Source organism: Poecilia reticulata, chromosome 17, assembly GCF_904066995.2.
Source record: "Poecilia reticulata chromosome 17, P_reticulata-male-v2, whole genome shotgun sequence".
NCBI classification, from domain to species: Eukaryota; Metazoa; Chordata; class Actinopteri; order Cyprinodontiformes; family Poeciliidae; genus Poecilia; species Poecilia reticulata.
This window is the reverse complement of record NC_088846.1, coordinates 14674465-14692933: the sequence shown is the minus strand read 5'-3', so window position 1 is coordinate 14692933 and position 18469 is coordinate 14674465. Positions and strand designations below refer to the sequence as shown.

Genomic DNA, 18469 nt, shown 5'->3' with positions numbered 1-18469 from the left:
CACTTGTAATTACTATTTACAGGTAGCACCATATGCTGTCCTTTTAATTTAAGACTATAACTCGGTGAGAAAAAGACTTAATTTGCTTTTAAATTGTTTCAAATGCATGCATTTTGGTTTCGGAATGCCTCATGAATTGTTTGATCTTATTTATTATCGTTTTAGTTTTAAGCGTAAAACCTTAACTGCTCTGAATTGTGAACGATTTTGAGGACATGTCCATAATTGTGAGGGAGGAGAGGGGGGGGGCTTTACCTTCAAGCTGTGTTCTTTATTGGCTTTATTAGATTTATTACTTGGACTATGACATCTTATTTACAAACTCACTTGTGCATATTTTGTTTGATTTCAACGAATGAAATCAGAAGATGAAAAAATTGCTGCTTGGAATCTAAGTAAAAACGAAGAGCTTGTCCCTATTTATGCATCAACACATACTAATGAAAAACAACATCTATTTTATCATTAAAAAAGATTGTTCCAAAATATATACCATTTTTGGTATATATTGGAGCTCCAGAATAAATCTTTTATATTGGTGTTGACTTTTTTTCTTTTTACAGTACAATACCCAATTCATTTTGATTACGCTTCAGACTAAGGTAGTGTCGCCTTTCAAGGTGAACATTTTAACCTCATTGTTGCTGACATATTTAGGAAGGTGAAATGACTAATGGCTTGTTTAGCATCTTTCCATAGTGTCATTTAACACAGACCTGAGTTTGCTCAAATGCAGACAGGTTATATATACTGCTGAAACCAGATATTTTATACATATGCTGGATAGTAAGTCAAATATACATTTTTTTCCTCACTGTCTGACATTAAAACAGGTTTTTGTGTTTTGACCCATTTTAGGATGATTCATTTGAATCATCCTAAATGGCGCTGAAAGTCAGAGTAACGACAGTGACGATGTTTATGCACAGTAAGATTATTATGCCTCTTTACTATTTGGGAAAGCCCAGATGATTATGAAAAAGGTTAAATATTAATACGGTGTATGAGTTCAGTGTCCCAGAAATCAATGTGTTTTGATGTGAAATGCGTGTATTTACCCTCGAACCAAAGCGAAACATGTGAAGATTCTGGCTGAAACTGAGAAAAGCTTGTTATTATTTACTCTGAAACAAACTCGGTACCAACATAGGTTGAAAACTCATTTGGTGTCAGATTACAGTTTGTAAGTGGAGAGACTTTCATTATCAGACTTGTATTATAGTCTGATATGACGGAGCTTGACTATTTTTCCATTATGAGAAAAAAAAGTTGAATTGTGCCATCTTGAGAAAACCTTCCCATCTGTGAAGTACAGAAGGTGGCAGCATCACGGTGTTTGGGTGTTTGACTGCAGTAGACACTGGTATATTTTGCAAAATAACATCATGAAGAAAAAACAATATGTGGAAATATTAAGGCAAAATCTCAAGGCATCAACCAAGAGCTTAAAGCTTGGACACAAATGGGTCTTCCAAATGGACATTGACCCTAAACGAACCACCAAATTAATTACAAAGGGGCTTAAGAACAACAAAGTCAATATTTTGGACAAACTCTCATAAAACCCTGTGCCAATTCCCTAAACAATTAGAGGGCAATGCTGAAAAGATGTGTTTTATCAAGGTGACCACAACTAACTGACCTAAGAAAGAAAAATGAAAAAAATGAATCTTCCTCATTTTCTAGCACTTAGGACAATAGAAAACACTTAGAAAATAGAAATAAATGTGTTCATTTTAAATGCTTGTTCTGTTATTTAATGTTAGTGCCAGAGACATATAAATGCCTTTTTATGCATTGTCCTATATGAAGTTATATGATTTTAATTGGATATATAGGAATTTATGGCAGTGATACAGTTAAAACATCTTTTTTTTGATGCAAGAAAAAAGAAACTATGACAATACATACTGAGAAAGGCAATGCTCATTTTCTGACCACTGTACACTTAATTTGAGGTTGCTTCTTAAGAAGTGGAATTGCTCTTTGTACAACATATCTATTTTTTTCTCTTACCATTCCCTTATATGTAAGTTTAGGCTTACATCGTTTGACTTTAGGCATTACTGATTAGGTATTTGGGATGTAAAAAGAAAGACAACCATGATATGGCAACTTTTCTTCAAATATTCCACAGATCAAATTTTTTAAAATATTTTTTCAAACAACTTTAAAGGTTCAGATTACTCTAAAGTCTTAAGTTCAATGCATATTTGATCCCTAATTTAGAACTGATTCTGTATTTTAATGCATCTGGACTATGCGAGGTGCTCTCTGCTAAAAGTGGTGTCGGTCAGTGGTGGCTTTGGAGTGGGACAGGTTTGGGATCTGAACAGACCAGTCCCCACATCTCCCCCCCACCCGTCTCCCACTGCTGCACCCAGCTTCTCGTTATTCCTCTCTGACCTCTTATTTGCATGGCTGCTGTTGTCAAAGCTTTCTGCTGATCTGACGTATTCTTTAATGTACATTATTTATTATGAACAACTACAGCGTTTTCCAAAGGTATTTTGTGTAGCAATTTCTCGTCCTTGTGTCTGGTGCAGTGTTGCCCGACAACCGCCAAGAGGAAGGCAGTGTCGAAAACTTCTATAATTTGCAGTAGTTTTAGAACAAATGCTGCGGAAATTGAGCTCTGACACTTACCCATGTCCAGAAACAGCGTTTTGTTTTGGGTCTGCTTTGGGTGTCCATTTCTTATGTTGGCGTCTAATTTTAGACCCATCGTTTGCCTCTGAGCCGTAACTGTTTTATGTTGTATCTCCCTCTAGTGGTAAAACTCTCTTATTGACTTCATTTTACCAATGAAACCTAGGATAGTGCTTGTCATCATGGGTCAAAATGCACATCTAGATCCTAGAGCCTGAGCTTTTAGCCTTAGGTCATTACTCTTAATTAAAACAGCACTTTTAGCACTTTATAATACATTTTGCAGAACACACAATGGGAGGCCATTCATAATCATTGCCATTATGATTATGATTATTTTCTTTTTGCTAAGACGTATAATACTGCATATGTCTGCCTTCTGACGTGTAAAGAGAACATTTATGTTTCTGTTAAACTCTTGTTTTGTCCCATCTTCCCTTGACCCCGGCACTCCCTTTTTCTAATAAACAACTCAGCTTTTTCCAAAATACCTGCATTGCATGAATCGTGCAGGTAATTTATACACCTCAAACATAATCACAGTATTAATATGTGCAGAATTGCAACACCAAATTAGTAATTGGGTGCGATATTTTCCAGGCTTCGTTTGCCTGGAAAACATTACAATCACATGGACTGCATTATATCGAGCTCAGTGACCACTCAGCCACTCAGGTTGAGTAGTGGGAACACTAATGGAAGGAAGAAGAAGGGGGAAAAAAATACTAGTTAGTTTGAATAAGTGGTTAGTTATTAATCGTATTTGTAGATGGGGGGGAAAAGTTAATACAAAATACATGGCTGGATTTTATTGTATTGTGGTCCACAACTTATTCACTGATGTGTGCAGATTAACTGAGTCTGAAGGGCAGTAATGAGGTAACTGCTGCCTCTTTCATAACGCAGCGACGGAGCCAGAAACTTTCTGCTACTATCAAACAATGAGGATGACTTTAAGGTATGTGACTGCGGCTGACGTAGCCTCTGCGTTTTGCTCCCAGTGGATTTGTGGAAAAAAAAGGGAGCGAGAGAGAGAGAGAGAGAGAGAGAGAGAGAGAGAGAGAGAGAGAGAGAGAGAGAGAGAGAGAGAGAGAGAGAGAGAGAGAAAACCCTATTGGATCACTGGTTCCAACATCTCTTCTAAACTCTTAGCTCCGCATTACCTCACTGGTGTCCGGCCTGCCACTTTACCCCTGCAGTTTAACTTTGGCGTGTGTGTGCTCCCTTTCCTCCCTCTCTCTCCCTCTCCGTCCCTCCCTCCCTCCTCCACGCAGTCTCTCCCTTCTCCTCTCGCGTTCCTGCTCTTTTTTTTTTTTACGTCCGCTGCCGGGAAAGACGCGGAGGCAGAGGATGTAGCTACAATTAAAAAAAAAAAAAAGAGCACATTGTAACGTCCTTGCGTCGCCTTGCCGTGGCGGGAGAGGAGTTTGAGGACGCGAATGACCGTGGATAGACTTGTGGGAGAGTGACATAGCACTAGAAAGGGAAGAGAGAGGGAGAGAGAGAACGAGCGAGAGAGGGAGAGAGAGAGACGGGTGGCGGGGAGCGCGGGGGGTTGGGGGGGGGATCACTCAAGATGCCTCGTTTTAGCGTAATTTGTCCCGCAGACTGTGCCCTTCTGGCGTTTTGAGGGGCTGCCGCGAAGCCTACGGAGAGAGGCTTGGCTGGCTGGCAACGCTATGCTGCCTGACCCTTCTGTGTTGTGATAGCGCTGTCCGATTGTTTGGATTGAGGAAAGGCTCCCACCAACCCAAATCAATGAGGATTCTGAGGCCATTCCTTCAGAAAGGAGCGCATATGCTGCAGTGTTTCTGTGGACAACGATCGAAGTCGACCACTATCACCGACGGTGAGAGACAAACATAGCTTCAACAGCTGCCTTTGCTTTGCATGCTTTCTCTCTTTGAGTGACGGAGGCGGGGGGGTGGAGGGGAGAAGAAAAAAGAAAGAAAGAATGGTATAAAAAAAAGGAGAGAGGATGCGAATGAGGAAAGAAGGAGGTGTGGGGGGGTGGATAGGTTTCATTAAACACTCGAGTGTTTAACATCCTCCGAGTCTGCAGCAGAGAGAGCCTTTTTCTTCTCAGTCCTTGCGCTCCTCTCGTTTGTCCCGAGTTTTGTGTGCAGTCTGCGCCCGCCGCAGATGGCTTCAGCCAGTCGGCACCAGGAGGACACACAGATAGCTCCAGATACTTCGCCCCCAGCCGGGTTGTATATTTACAGTGCTCCGTCTGAAGCGAGCCAATAAAAACAAAACAAAAAAACAAAAACAAAAAAACAAGGGGCAATGCAGGGATCAAGTTATTAAACTTCAGGGGCCCAGAAAGCGCTCCTTAGGGCCCCAAAACTAGCAGCCTGCTTCAGCACCGTGGATAGCGCCATAGCAGACGCACTCCAGGGCAGTGATTCAAACTTTTCACGTCAGAATTGGTTTTAAAGAGCTCTCACGTCACAACTGATCAACCAAACTTAAAAATCGGTCATTTAGTTGAAAGGAAATCTCTGAAAATCTGTTTTGTGTAGCTGCTATTCAGACTCTCGTAACAACAAAAGCAACGCACAGACTTTACTGTGACTTTAGTCGTTCAGTGCATGTCGTAACAGAGGTATAACTTGGATATGACACATTCTTATTGAACCAGACTTACTTTTCAATTGCAGACAATATACTATGCTGTATCGAGTAATATTAACACTGACTGTCATCCATACAGTCACACACGCGCACACACACACACACATATATCTGTACACAACCACCACTTACCTGTTTGGCAAAAAGCCTGAGATCACTCCTATGTCCTTTAGACATCTCAGAGGCAGCTGACTGCATTGCTACAGTTGTTCACTTGTGACATAACTGTTCCTGTTTTCAAAGGCATTAAAAAAAACAACAAAAAAAAACCAAGAGGAAAAGAAAACGGTCAAGTGTTTACACAAGGAAAACTCTGCGTTGTTTCGCCTGGTGCCTCCTTTTGTCACCTCTCAATTTGTGAAATTCAGGGCAGACAATTAGAAACTCCATTAAGCACAGCCGATTCCTTCGAGGTAGTTTGGACCAAAAGCAGCTCGCACACTGGGATCTGCAGGGCTCCAACTGAAAGCCCTGACAGTCCCTTCTCCCGCATCTCAGCTCGCTGTTACCTGAACCGGGTGACCTCAATCAAAACTTCAGTAGTCAGCTCAAAGGTGTTGACAGAAATGGACGCAATACTTAAATCCATGAGTTTCCCCAAAGCAGCTGTCTCAAGTTGAAGTTAAAAATATTGATGAATTTATTAGTTTTGATAACTTGTAGAGGGATCTGCAAGTAAAGCCACAGAGGAGTAAGACATAGCTAACTGTAGCAAAATATATATATATTTTTGAAGTTGAACTTGCGAGTTGTTCTGGTACTGGTTAAACCGCTGACCCCACTGTGTATCATGGTAATTTGGGGAATGTTTGATTACTAAGCAATTTTGAAACCTGCTGAGTAAATAATTGGTACAGTAAAGCGGGGCTGTGCTTGTTTGGAAGAAGATCTCTTAACAGACATTGTTCTCTGCAATGCTTTATTTACTTTCTCTGCATATTTTTTCAGTAGATAATAAGCAGAAGGAAGAGAGAAAACTTTTTTTTTTTTTATCAATGTGTTCAGTCAGGATAAAAAATAAAAAAAAACTGACCTGAAGATGTTTTCGTGAATGGGCTTTTGGAGTTGGCATACATGCTTGCACCTGCTTTCCCTTATTGTGCGAGTCGAGCACCTGGGTTGTTTTCTGCAAAGATTAACCTGAGGATCTCACTTTGCTGACTGTAGCCTATTTAGAAGAATTTAAATGCAGCAGCTGCTATTCAGACATGTGTTTATTTCTCTGTTTGTGTTTTAAGAAGACTTATCAGCTTATCAACGTAAGACTTGTTCATGTTTTGTCATGTTACAAACACAAATGCTAATGTATTTTATTGGGGTTTTATGTGATAGATCAACAAAAAATAAATAAATGTAAAAAATGACTGAAACTCACTTAGATTGGATGGAGGCTGGCTATAAACCTTAACCTTCACGTTTTGCCATTTATTCTTTATTGGACTCAGCTGTGCGCTTTTACTCCACCATTGTGTCATACACATGAATATGCTTTGATTTAGACCACTTCATTCATGCTCTGGCTGTATGTTTAGGATTGCTGTCCTTTTACCTTTTGTCCAGCCTTTTGTAGTACTTGGCATGTTTTCTTCTAAAGTTGGCACACTTTTTTCATCTTCCTATCAACTCTGTTCCCGCTGAAGTAAATCATTCCCACTGAATGATACAGTTGCCACCATGTTTACCAGTTTACAGTAATGACGATGACGAGTTTATAGTAATGTGTAGTATTAATTTTGTGTGCAGGCCAAAAATCTTTCGATTTTGGTCTCATCAAGCAAGAACGGAGCTAATCCAACTTGCTAATTGGACTTCTATTTTTTTTTTTTTTACTTTCTTTTAAAAATGCCTTTTTCTTACCAGCCTTTCACAAAAGGAATATTTAGGAAGTGCACAACTAATATTTTACTCGATTAAAAAAAAATTCTCCCAACTGGGCTGCGAATCTCTGCAGCTCCTTTTATCTTAGCATTGGCCTCTTGCCTTCAGTTTATGTAGACAACCATGTCTTGGTAGGCTTTAAGTTTCATCTTGCTCTTTTCATTTTCAGATGCCAGACGGAACAGCGCTCTGTTAGATGTTCAAAGCTTTAGACACAGTTTTATAACCTGGCCCTGCTTTAAACTTCTGCACAGCTTTATCCCTGATATGGCTGGTGTGTTCTTTCACAGGAGCTCTGTGAGATTAAATTGCATGCAAGTGGACACTTTTTACCGACTAGAGGAAGGAAGTTGTTTACTCTGGATTTTCTTTAGGGTTATCAAAGTAAAGCGGGTTGAATAGATATGTGTGGCACAATTATAAGATGGTTTTTGCCTATATTTGACATTAAACCCCAATGAAAAACGTTGACTTTTGTGGTGGTAGCATCTCAAAATGTAAAACCGAGAAGGTCCCGACTGAAAGAAAAGGATTTCTGGTGGACACCAAAGTAGAGAAATAAATAGGAACGTTTGTAAGTGGTTTCTGACTGAATTGATTGTTAGCTGCATGGTTAGTTTCCAGGCTTTAGTGAATGCTAATGTGGTTTTAAATTGGGTAACTATGCTTATCCTCAGAGACTTAAACACAGGACAAATGCTGATTTTAATGATTTGCCTCACTGTTTATTGCCCAGACAGTAGTTTAAATGTTTGACTCGCCTTTACAGTGGGGTCAGCGCTTTAATAGCACAAACTTCTCACGCTTATGTGATGATTTTTGTCGATACTAGAAGTGTGTTGAACAAGCAGTCTGCGCAGTGGGATTGCTTTCATTCTCTCACATTTCGGCACTTCAGCCTCCTACAGACTCAGCGAGAAAGTTGAGTAGACATTACGCTCTGAAATTTTGCTCCGGCTGTTGTGAGTCAACAAATCTGCGAGGTATTTCAAGGACACTCAGAAGTGAGAAACTTGAAAGTTGGACGTAGGCTTTTTCTTTTCTTCTCTCTCCTCTTATCACGCTGTGGTTCGTTTTTTTAACCACAAGATGGCAGCAGACAGAAACAAGCGATTTGGGGACCGCAGGTATGCTGAGGCTTAGCTTTGTTTTACATCATTCAGTTATGTGCTGCAGTGTAGTGTCTATATGTTCACAGAGAAGATTTGGACTGATGCAATTAAGCCTTGGGTTTATGTCACACTTACGAAACAGAAGCTTATGTAAAAAACAAAACAAAACAGTGAGACAATTAAAAAATATGTCTCATTATGCATTAAGCGTGTGCAGAACTGTTTCACTGCTGTTGTGTAAATCTCTCCAGGAAGTGAACACTAGTTGTCTGCAGTGGAATGAGGAAGCTAAGCAGATTCTTGAAAGAGTATATTTTATCTTTTTCTGACAAAGACATATGTCCACTTCTGTAGCGCTCAGGTCCAACATGGTCCCGCTCATTTCTGAGACGTTCCCTTTGTGCTTCACACTACAGCCTGTCTGTACAGTGTATATCATGCTGTTGCACACAACAGCATGATATACAACAATTAATGTTGTTGATATATTTCTGAATACCGCAGTGGCATAATGATTTCTACCGCCCATCATTAGGCATAGTACAGTGCCTAATGATGAGTATTTGTTCTGAATCTTATTGAGTCAATTGCTCGTTTCTAATGAAACATTTTGACCATTTATTTTAGTCACGGAATGGAAAGAGCTTATCTTTCCATTGTCTTTGTCTGTCTTTTTCTAACTGTCTATATCTGCCTTTCTGTCTTTCTGTCACTCACATTAAACATCAGCCAAAAGACCAACCAGTGTCATATTCTTATCCCATGTCCTTTAAATATTATGTAGATCAATCTAAAAAAAAAAAATTCCCTGATCTTGCTGTCGGAACAGATTTGGTTTGGGTAGAGAATGTCAAGCAAAGTCACAGAGAGAGCCTTTAAATGTTTCATGCTTGTTTCATCATGGGATGCAGGAAGTTTGCTGACCTCTTGCATTTTTGTCCTGCAATTTTTACCTCTGTTCATAAACAAACAATGGTCTCTATCAGTTAACTTTTAATCTATCTTGAATACAAATCTATTTGCAAGCACATGCTTGCAGGCTTCTTAACGACGTTCCCATGCAGGTCACTTTGGAAGACTTGCCAAAAATTCTAAATTGGACTCCACTCCATACTTAAACCCGAACACTCTGATGAAAGTATACTTTGCTATAAACTTTTCCTTTGTAGCTGTGTCGGTCAGGCGGTAGTCCAGCTGGAAGTGGAAAGTTCACCTCTGTCTCGCAGTCCATAGAAGATTTTCTTTCAGAATCACCCTATATTTAACTTCATTTAACTTTCAAGGCCTTGATAAATAATCCTCATCATCATACCACCATGTCTTGCAAAGGATAACTTTCAATGTTTCTTTTCTATCACACAAAGCATTTTGAATACAGATATTTCAATTCTGTTCTAGAGAACCTTTTTCCAACTAGAGCAGGACTTCTTACTGTTTTTGTGTTTTTTTTAACAGTGGCTTTCTTGTAACCACTATTCCATACATGACATTTTTTTAAGTGCAGCACCTGAGCTTTAGACCTCTGCAGCTCCTCATGAGTCACTTTGAGACTCTTGGCTGTTTTTCTGATTAGTGCTCTCCTTGCCCAGCCTGTTAGTTTAAATGGACTGCCATATCTGGCTAGGTTTGCAATTGTGCCATACTTTTTTTTTTCATGTTTGGATCTTGGATTGAAGAAGTGCTCTCTAAGATGTTTGTAAGATTAGAATATAGTTTTATAATCCAACCCTGCTTAGCTACTCGTCACCTTTATTGGTTTCTTGCGTGATTTGAGCCACGATATTCTTCTAAAATTACAATATTAAACTGACTCAATCATAACATAATGTTCCACCATATCTGTCTCAGTAGTTGATTGAGTAGTTGTAACACTGAAAGCTGAGTTTTCTGCGTTCTTACTTGTCTACTGTGATGCTCTCTGATCCATTCTGTCTGCTATCAGGCACCCCACCGTGCGCCACTAAATTCACTCACTGACACAATTTGAAAAATGTGCATACTATTAATCCTCACAGAAGCTGTTCAGGGAATGTGTGTCTTCCCACTCAAGTCTGTATTTTTTGCAAGAGTTTTCCCTTCAGAGGACATGGCAGAAACGTCATTTAAACGTCTCAGATGATGAGAGCAGCCCAGTGAGGGTGTTTGGTGGGTCCAGGACCATTTTGGTGCCATGAACACAATTCTTTGTGGCGCCCCCAGCAAACGGGAATGACCGATTCTCTAACTTTCATTGTATTTCTCTACATTTGGTGGAGGAAAGCCAAGGCTAAAGAGCAGATTTCAAGTGGGATTGACACAAGGACACAATTCAAGTGCAATGAATTAAATGTGACAACGGGGAGTCTAATAGAGAGCTAGAACTCATCACGTAAACTGCTGTCAGCATAAGACATGCTGTTGTGACTTTTTTACACTTATATGTTGTTCAGTATGATAAGTGACTGATTTACAATTATATGTTAAGCATAGATTACATGATTATTATTAATTGAATTGAACATGATTGTATATAATTACAAGGATGAAGTGAAATATATTTAAGTGCAAGACATGATTTATTTGAATAGAAGAAGTCTTTTATTTTGAAGAATGCTTAAGTATCTGGTTCTGTTTTGTCACTATCTTGCTTTGTTGATATTTTGGTTGTCTTGATAACGTACAACTGTTGCCGTTATCAGCTGTCGCCGTTTTCTCTCTTCAATGAAAAACTGAACAGAAAGGTTCAGTAAAAGACATACGAGCCTCCGTTTTGTTTGAAGAAGCTTCACTCCGTAACACATGCTGCTTTTACATGTTTGACGAAGACACCTAAAAACAAATGTCTGACTTTTCAAAGTAAACTGAGCCTTATAATCACGACAGGTTTTGTTTTATTGAGGAAGATTAACAAGGAGGAGAATACTTAAAAACTGGAAATCCTTAAGAAGTTTTTCTCATCAAATAGTTGTTTTAGATTAGCAGACAAACTGCTGGTTAGAGTAAATCATTCTTGAAGGAGGCATCATTTAGCAAGTCTTTGCTGCTTTTGCATTGATTTTTTTTTGGGATGGTTTTCATTTGTTTAAAGCTGTATACTGTTGTTGCAATGAATAACTGCATGTAAAACGATGCCTCGCTATGTTTTTACAACAGTAAAATTATGACCGTGATTTATTGGCCGCTCTCCATCAGAGTGAGTGTACTCAAAAACTGGGCAAATACTAAGAGAAAGAAACTGCAGGCGTAACCACAGGAGAACAGAGCTGAATGCACACACGAGTTGATTAATACTTGGGACATTTGGATTTCATATAGGGATTTATGCACCTATGCAAGACAATATTTAAAATCATCTTTTTCATTTAAAAAGAGGAAATTAAAACCATGCGACCTTTCCTTTCCATATCACAACTTTGCACTAATGTGTTCTGATCACTTGTATCAGATCCAAATAAAACATACTGATGTTTGTAGTTCTAAACTTGAAAGTCTGTGGGGTATGGATACTTTTGAAAGGAACTGTGTTATATCTCTGAAAAAATGAGGAGCGTTGCGGTCTTGAACCAAGAGGTGCTGAAATGTGCATGACAAAGTTTGTAACGTTTTGATCTTTAAATATATCAGTACGTTGTCATTTATAAATGTAATTTATTATTGAATCATATCCGTTCATGTGTTTTGTCTTTGCATCGTTGGCCTTTTGTTTGCCCAAACCTGTTGCATGGAGTTTTATAACCAAACTAGTATGTTATGTATGTTTTCTATTATATAAAAAAAATAACATCTGGGGTGAAGGTGTGGATGAGAACCCAAAAATGATCGACAAATTGCTTTCCTAACACTTAGATGTAATTGTGTCACTCTTAGTTAACTGGTTTGCAGCGGGCATCATCACAAATTCTATACTAACAGACTGTAAATAAAATGTTCTCCATAAGGAACCCACTTTTCCTAACGCAAAAGGCACACAGCATTTAACTCTTCTCTTTTTTTTCTATTTGATCTGCTTTTTAGTTCTATATTTCCATCCGTGAACAATCTCTGTGAATTTCTAATACGAACCTCAATCACGTATGATTGCGTTAAAAGAGTTAGCGAGGGAGAGGAGAGAGAAAGTGCAGAGAGAGAGGTAGAAAAGGGGGAGACTGTGGACCATTCAGCCCTCGTCGGCGATGTAACTCACCGACTGCGTTTGGAAGAGAGAGAGAAAAGCCTCATTATTTGTGTGCTACAACAAAAAGCACTTTCGTTTCAACTAATTGTTGCTCCTCAGACACAAATCGCTCCCCGCTGGCTTCATTTCCAGCGCTGCAGCATCCTTGCAGAGTAAAGCCTCTGCTGCCGATTCCATTTTTTTTCTCTCTCCTTCAGACTGCGTTTAGAGGTACCATCGACGGAACAGAGAACTGGGCTCATATGGGCTCCTGTCTGAACCGGCGGCGGACGGTCTCATTGTTCAATGTGCGCGGAGGTGACGATGTGAAACAACAACCAAAGGAAGTTAGGACAACCTTGTTTCTTTTTTCCACACGCAGAGGCGCGCATTACTCGGCTTTAGGTGGACACGCATAATTAAAGAGGCGTCAGGGATCCTCAGGACGGACCTGCTGTGCAGAGGATTCGTGCTCGTTTTTTTTTTTTGACGCGGCGCCGTTCACCTGGAATACCTGAGGCTCTCCAATGACAACGCCGCTGCACCGACCTCCGAGCACTGTTGCATGTTTTCACGCCACATATTCCGGCCCCCAGCGGCCCTGCCCGTAGGTTTGTGTCCCTGGATCGGTAAGTGCTGATTTCACGCTTCCTCACCCCGCCCCCCCGTCGGGTGCGACCGAAACTCAGAACAGTTACATGCAACTGTCTCCTCAAAGACGGCGCATGGCATGCAAGCAAACGATGCGCGGGACTCACAGGATTCTCTGATCAGGATGACATTTAGTTAAAAACTCTCGGCGGACCGAGACCCAGAAGCGACGTTCCATATTCTGTCCCGTGTGCTCGTGTACCACGCAAAGGGGAGCGCATCCAGACCCGACCTCTGCCGGCGGCGACCATAGACTCTTTCTTTGCTGATCGGGTTCGGGCAGATGGCTGCTATCGCCAGCTCCTTGATCCGGCAGAAACGCCAGGCGAGGGAATCCAACAGCGACCGCGTCTCCACTTCGAAACGTCGCCCCAGCCCCAGCAAAGACCCCCGCTCTCTCTGCGAGAGGCATTTCTTGGGGGTCTTCAGCAAAGTCCGTTTCTGTAGCGGCAAGAAAAGACCCGTTCGGCGGCGACCAGGTCAGTGGGGACAATTTCTTTTCTTTCTTTTATTTTTTTTAAAATTCTTTTTATTACAGATGTGTGTTGTGTGTATGTAGGGAAACAACCCCCCACACCCCCTACCCATCCAGATCCCCTGCGCAACCCGCCCCTCTTTGAGAAGCAGAAACATTATACTGCAGTCAGGGGCTTTAATCTGAGACGGTTGAGTTTTCGTTAGAAAAATCCACCTGTTTCTTTACTGCAGGTCCTCTTGTTATCTGTCGGTCCTGTACATGAAGCACAGGAGCTGTCTGAATGTAAAGCAAACACTGCCTCCCGTCACGTTATTCCTTTAGTCTTTCACTGAACTCCATTAAGAATAATTAGCTACGTTGAAATAAAATTTGCTTTCAAACACAACAGATTTCAAATAAAACCTGAGAAGGTTCTGTTCTCTCACACATATAGACTAATAGGCTCCCACCCACTCTCTTGTACCCCACCCTCACCCCCCATTCCAAACCCAAATACAAAGGCAAATTGAATGTCCAGGGGGGAGGGAAAGCTGCTTTAAATGACCTAATTCAATATTAATGCAGATTGGGGGAACAGAGGGGAGATAAGCCGCACCGCAGTGCACCAAGGCTCTTTTGAGATTAAATGTTTTTAATGGTAAATGTTTATTGCAGACAGGGAGCTTTACTGCAGCGAAGGGAGGAATAGCCCTCTGCCTCTGAGAGCCGTATCGACGTACTCGTCGCCTCTGTTCCCCCACCAAACTTCGAGGTCCAGCCTTCTCCCTCTCTGATTCATCTGGTTCTGCCCTGCATGGTGCACAGATAACAGCCTAGTCTTGCAAGTCACCGCCACCTCCTCTTCCCATTCCCTCCTGCACCCTAGTCCCCCCCCCCCCTCATCCAGATAGTTCTGTTGTGTGATGAACGACAGCCCAGTCCACTCAGAGTCCCACAGACAGACTGATGAGGGATGAGGCAGACAGACATCAATTTTTAAGGCAGAATGAAAGGACAACAGATGCAGTCAACCCGTCTTCCTCCACTTAAAGCCAGACAGACTAATACGATGTCATCCTTGGAACCTCAGCAAACAATATATGTGCCTATAGAGCCACAAATTTCCCAAATCTTAGAAACTACAAGTAGAGCAAATTAGTCAAGCTTCTCAGTACCATTTGGTTGGTAGGTAATTCCTCAGATCTGATTAGGGAGGAAAGAAAGGCAAAGATGCTGTGTGTCTTATGTTTGATTATCCTTACATTTGCACTGATGCATTGCCATAAATAGCAGATACACTGGAGAACTGATGAATTCTGCCTGTTTAAAAGACTGTTGTTTTTCCTCTTATCCCCCCTTCCCCCCTTCGTAAGATGCACCCTTGAAACCTCCACAGGTGTCCCATAAGGGCTGCAGGCTAGGTCAGTAGCTCAGCCTCCATCCGTGTTTGCTGTGTTTTCCTCGTCTCCACTCCATCTCGCGCCCATGTCGACAACCTCCTCGGCCAGGGAGGGGTGGTGGGTGGTTAGGGGTCGGGTGTTTGTGAGAGGAAACAAACGGGGAATGGAAGGGCTGGGGGGCCTCAACACCTGTCTGACAGCCGACGACCCACTCCCTCGCTGATTTTCGCCTTCTTTATCTTCTTCTTTTTCTTCATTTCCTCCTCTGTGTGGCTATTTTCTTAAAATTAAGCTTAATTTCGTACTCCCCCCCCCCCACACCCGTACCGAGCTCAAGCTATCCTCCAGCAGGTCGTCTGTTGCTCTTTCTCCTTTCTGCCTCCTTTCATTTCCAGTCTCATTTTCTCCGCCAATCAGTGTTGACTCCGTTTTTATTCTCGTCCCTCGTTGTGTGTCTGTAAATCTGTGTTGCTTACAACTGTGTAAGTGGAGTACAGGTTGATATTGTGTGTATATTGGTGTACATTACTATGATGTGTTTTCTTTCTTGTGGAATACGATGTCAGAGCAGGTGATCATTCACCATCCCATGGTCATGATGCCATCCGTCAGTGTACCTGAATGTTTTTGTCTTTCTGCATTGATATGAAGTAAATCTATTGTCGTTCTAATGGTCCGTACACCCATACAATGATCTCAAGTTTTTGTTGTCATTGAAAGTCATTTTTCATGCACAAACGCAAGCTGCAGGAATCTGTTTACACCTTCACGCACACTAATACACATGTGTACAGTACACTCGCTCTCTGCTAAATGACTGGAACTGATGAGCCGTCAGCCATTTTTCTGGGCTGCACTGTTGCCGTAATTTATGGAAGCGTAGTTATCACACGTGATTTACTGATGTGTACACTCCCATGTGCTTTCACACACACGCATAAACACACACACTCTCATTCTCCTCAACCTGCCCGTGATGGATGATGAAGGGCCTGTCCTAGGAATTGATGGCACTAACCCAGGGGTAGGTGAGTTGGGAATTGACGGTCAGGAATGACGTACAGTTGAGCAGACGTGAACTCACTCTCGCTCTGGGTCACTACTTGGCTAACTCTTTCGGCTTGCTCCCTCTTTCCATTCGCTTGTGCCATTTTTTATTTTTTTTTTTAACAATGTGAATAAATCTCACACACTTGTAATTATTGGAGCAATCAGCTTTGGAGCAGATCCCATCTGTTATTGCTGTTGAATTAGGATCGGGCTAAAACCATCTTTCTTTCTCAAGAAAGCAAGTCTCTGAATGTTTCTTTTTGCTAAATCATTTAGGATACTTTGTGTCTGACCAGACTGAAATTAATTGCGTGTCCTCCAACTCTTGTGACCTTGGAGGACAGTCTGGCTAATTCCTACTACATTCTTCATTTTCCAGAGACAAATACACACATACAGCAAACATTGAGGGACCTTGTGACATTGCGTCAGATACATGTGAACGTAAAGTATGATTCCTCATCACACTTTTCAGCAACCCTTAAATATATAACTTTACACAGTGATGCACCAGTAACTGAAGTCAGGTGATTTTTAGCTCAGTCAGCCCTGACCAGTAATAGACCAGTCAGAAATAAAAAAAAAAGATCTTGATGAAAGCACTCCTGACTTCCCAAAACATCCTAACGTCACTTTTTCAGGTACATCAAAAAAGTTTTATTATTCAATAAGAGAAGAGTTACATTTTTTGTCACTTATTTTAGAAAGTTAAGCCTATATATTACATACATTTATTACACAGGGACTAAGACAGTTCAAGCATTTATACCCTGTATTTAGATGATTATGACTTACAGACAGTGAAACATGCCAAAATTCAGTGTCTTAGAAAATTAGAATATTGTGAAAATTTAAATATTGAGTATTTATAGTGTCACACCCTAATCACCTAATTAACTCAAAAGGCAAATGTTGAGCCTCCAAATAACATGTCAAACTCAAGCCATGGCCCACCATGACTTTTTGTGTTTCCCACTAAACTCTAGCGGGAGATAACTTGCAAGATAACAATTGTATGCTTAAATATTGTTTTAGCACTCAAATCAAAACAGTTTTATCTGGATACTGCAAAAAATTACATCATTGTGAAAAGACACTCAGTATTGTTTATTATTAAGATGTACTTAATTAATCAGAATCCATGTTGCTTGAAGTCCAGTGAGGTTGCCAGTCAGTGATGATTTGAGGTTGCCATGTCACCAACATTTTTGAACTTCACAGTAAACTCAGCCATCTCCCAGGAAATGTTTGAGTACTGCATGCTTGCTTTATGGAGACGTCTTATGGAGACACTGATTTCATTTTCCAGCAGGAATATGTTTGGTTCAGTGACGGTACTGTTGCTGTGCTTTATTTGCCCACATAGTCACCCTTGCCTGAACCTCACAAAGTATCTATGAGTATTATCAAGAATGAGAGACACTAACCCAATTATTTTTCAACAATATGGCTGCTAATGAAGCAACCTGGGCTTCTATTACACCTCAGCAGAACCACAGGCAGATCGCCTCCGTTCGATACAGACGCAGTAACGGATGCAAAAGGAGAACAAAACTAGAAGTGTCTGAAAATGAGCTTATTTAAAAAAAAACCCTGACATTTTGGTTTAAAATATCCTTTTAAAGGTACATATGCAAGAAAATTCATTGGTGATAGAGCAGCAGAGTTCAGTGTCTATGTTGCGCTCATGAAAAAGTTGCCCAATCTGCCCTGCCAGTGAAAACCATTTTGTGGAAGAGCAGCTTGATGGAGTTCCTCACTAATCACAAACATGATGCTAAAGACAGTTGAAAGTGCTAATAATGTTCATGAAAATTAATAATGTTCATTAGCACAGTATATAATCACTGTCCAATTTTTAAGGATATTATTACTTAAAACCAAATGAAAAAATCTCCAGACAATTAGTTTTAAAAGCAGCAACAAAAACTACACAGTTTTCCACCACTGCCCTGCGAGGAGCCAAAATCTCTGCTTTATAACAATGGTTGTGTTTTACACAAAAATCAAAAGCTTTTCTAACAGGGGACAGACTGCTGGCTGAACATCTCCGGGATAAAGATAGTTTTCTACACCTGTAATGTAGTTTTGTTCAGGCATTGCTAGGGGCCCTGACGCTTTTTTTGCCCTTAGCTAATTTCCGTTTCCACCTGCTCACTTCAAGAGTGTAAAGAGCTCTGAGTAGCAATCTGACAACTTGCCAGAAGTCCTGCACCTCAAAGACAGAGGTCGTTTTGGGGTTATTGCAATGTTAAAAAAGAAGCCGCAACAGTTTTTATAACATCAAGAAATACCTGTGTGTCCATTCACTTCAAACAATCTACCTATAAAATTAGAAGATTAAGCTTAAATATCAGCGACATTCACTCCATAACCGCAGTTACTCAAGATTTAAGTTTGAAAACACCTCCAAGTGGTCTAAAACATCCACTTTTCCTGCATTAGCTGCAATAAATTACAGAAAAATAAGTGTATTTTCATTGATTTTCTCCTACTGTAAAAGTGT

General features: G+C 40.7%; 1 protein-coding gene across 4 annotated transcripts in view; it reads left to right on the top strand.

The window, feature by feature from the left end:
* The window catches only part of fgf12a (fibroblast growth factor 12a), a 43236-nt gene that overhangs the window by 5415 nt on the left and 19352 nt on the right, over positions 1-18469 (top strand). The window contains exons 1-2 of one of the 4 annotated variants that reach the window (XM_008433806.3): positions 4563-13535; positions 14887-14934. The exons of 1 other annotated variant lie outside the window; for it this stretch is intronic. In XM_008433806.3, coding sequence (XP_008432028.2) covers positions 13340-13535; positions 14887-14934 — 244 coding nt within the window. In that variant the 5' untranslated portion in view covers positions 4563-13339. Of the gene's footprint in view, positions 1-4202; positions 4499-4562; positions 13536-14886; positions 14935-18469 lie in introns of those variants that run through there. 2 more of the 4 variants (XM_081598105.1, XM_008433807.3) reach the window with 2 other exon arrangements.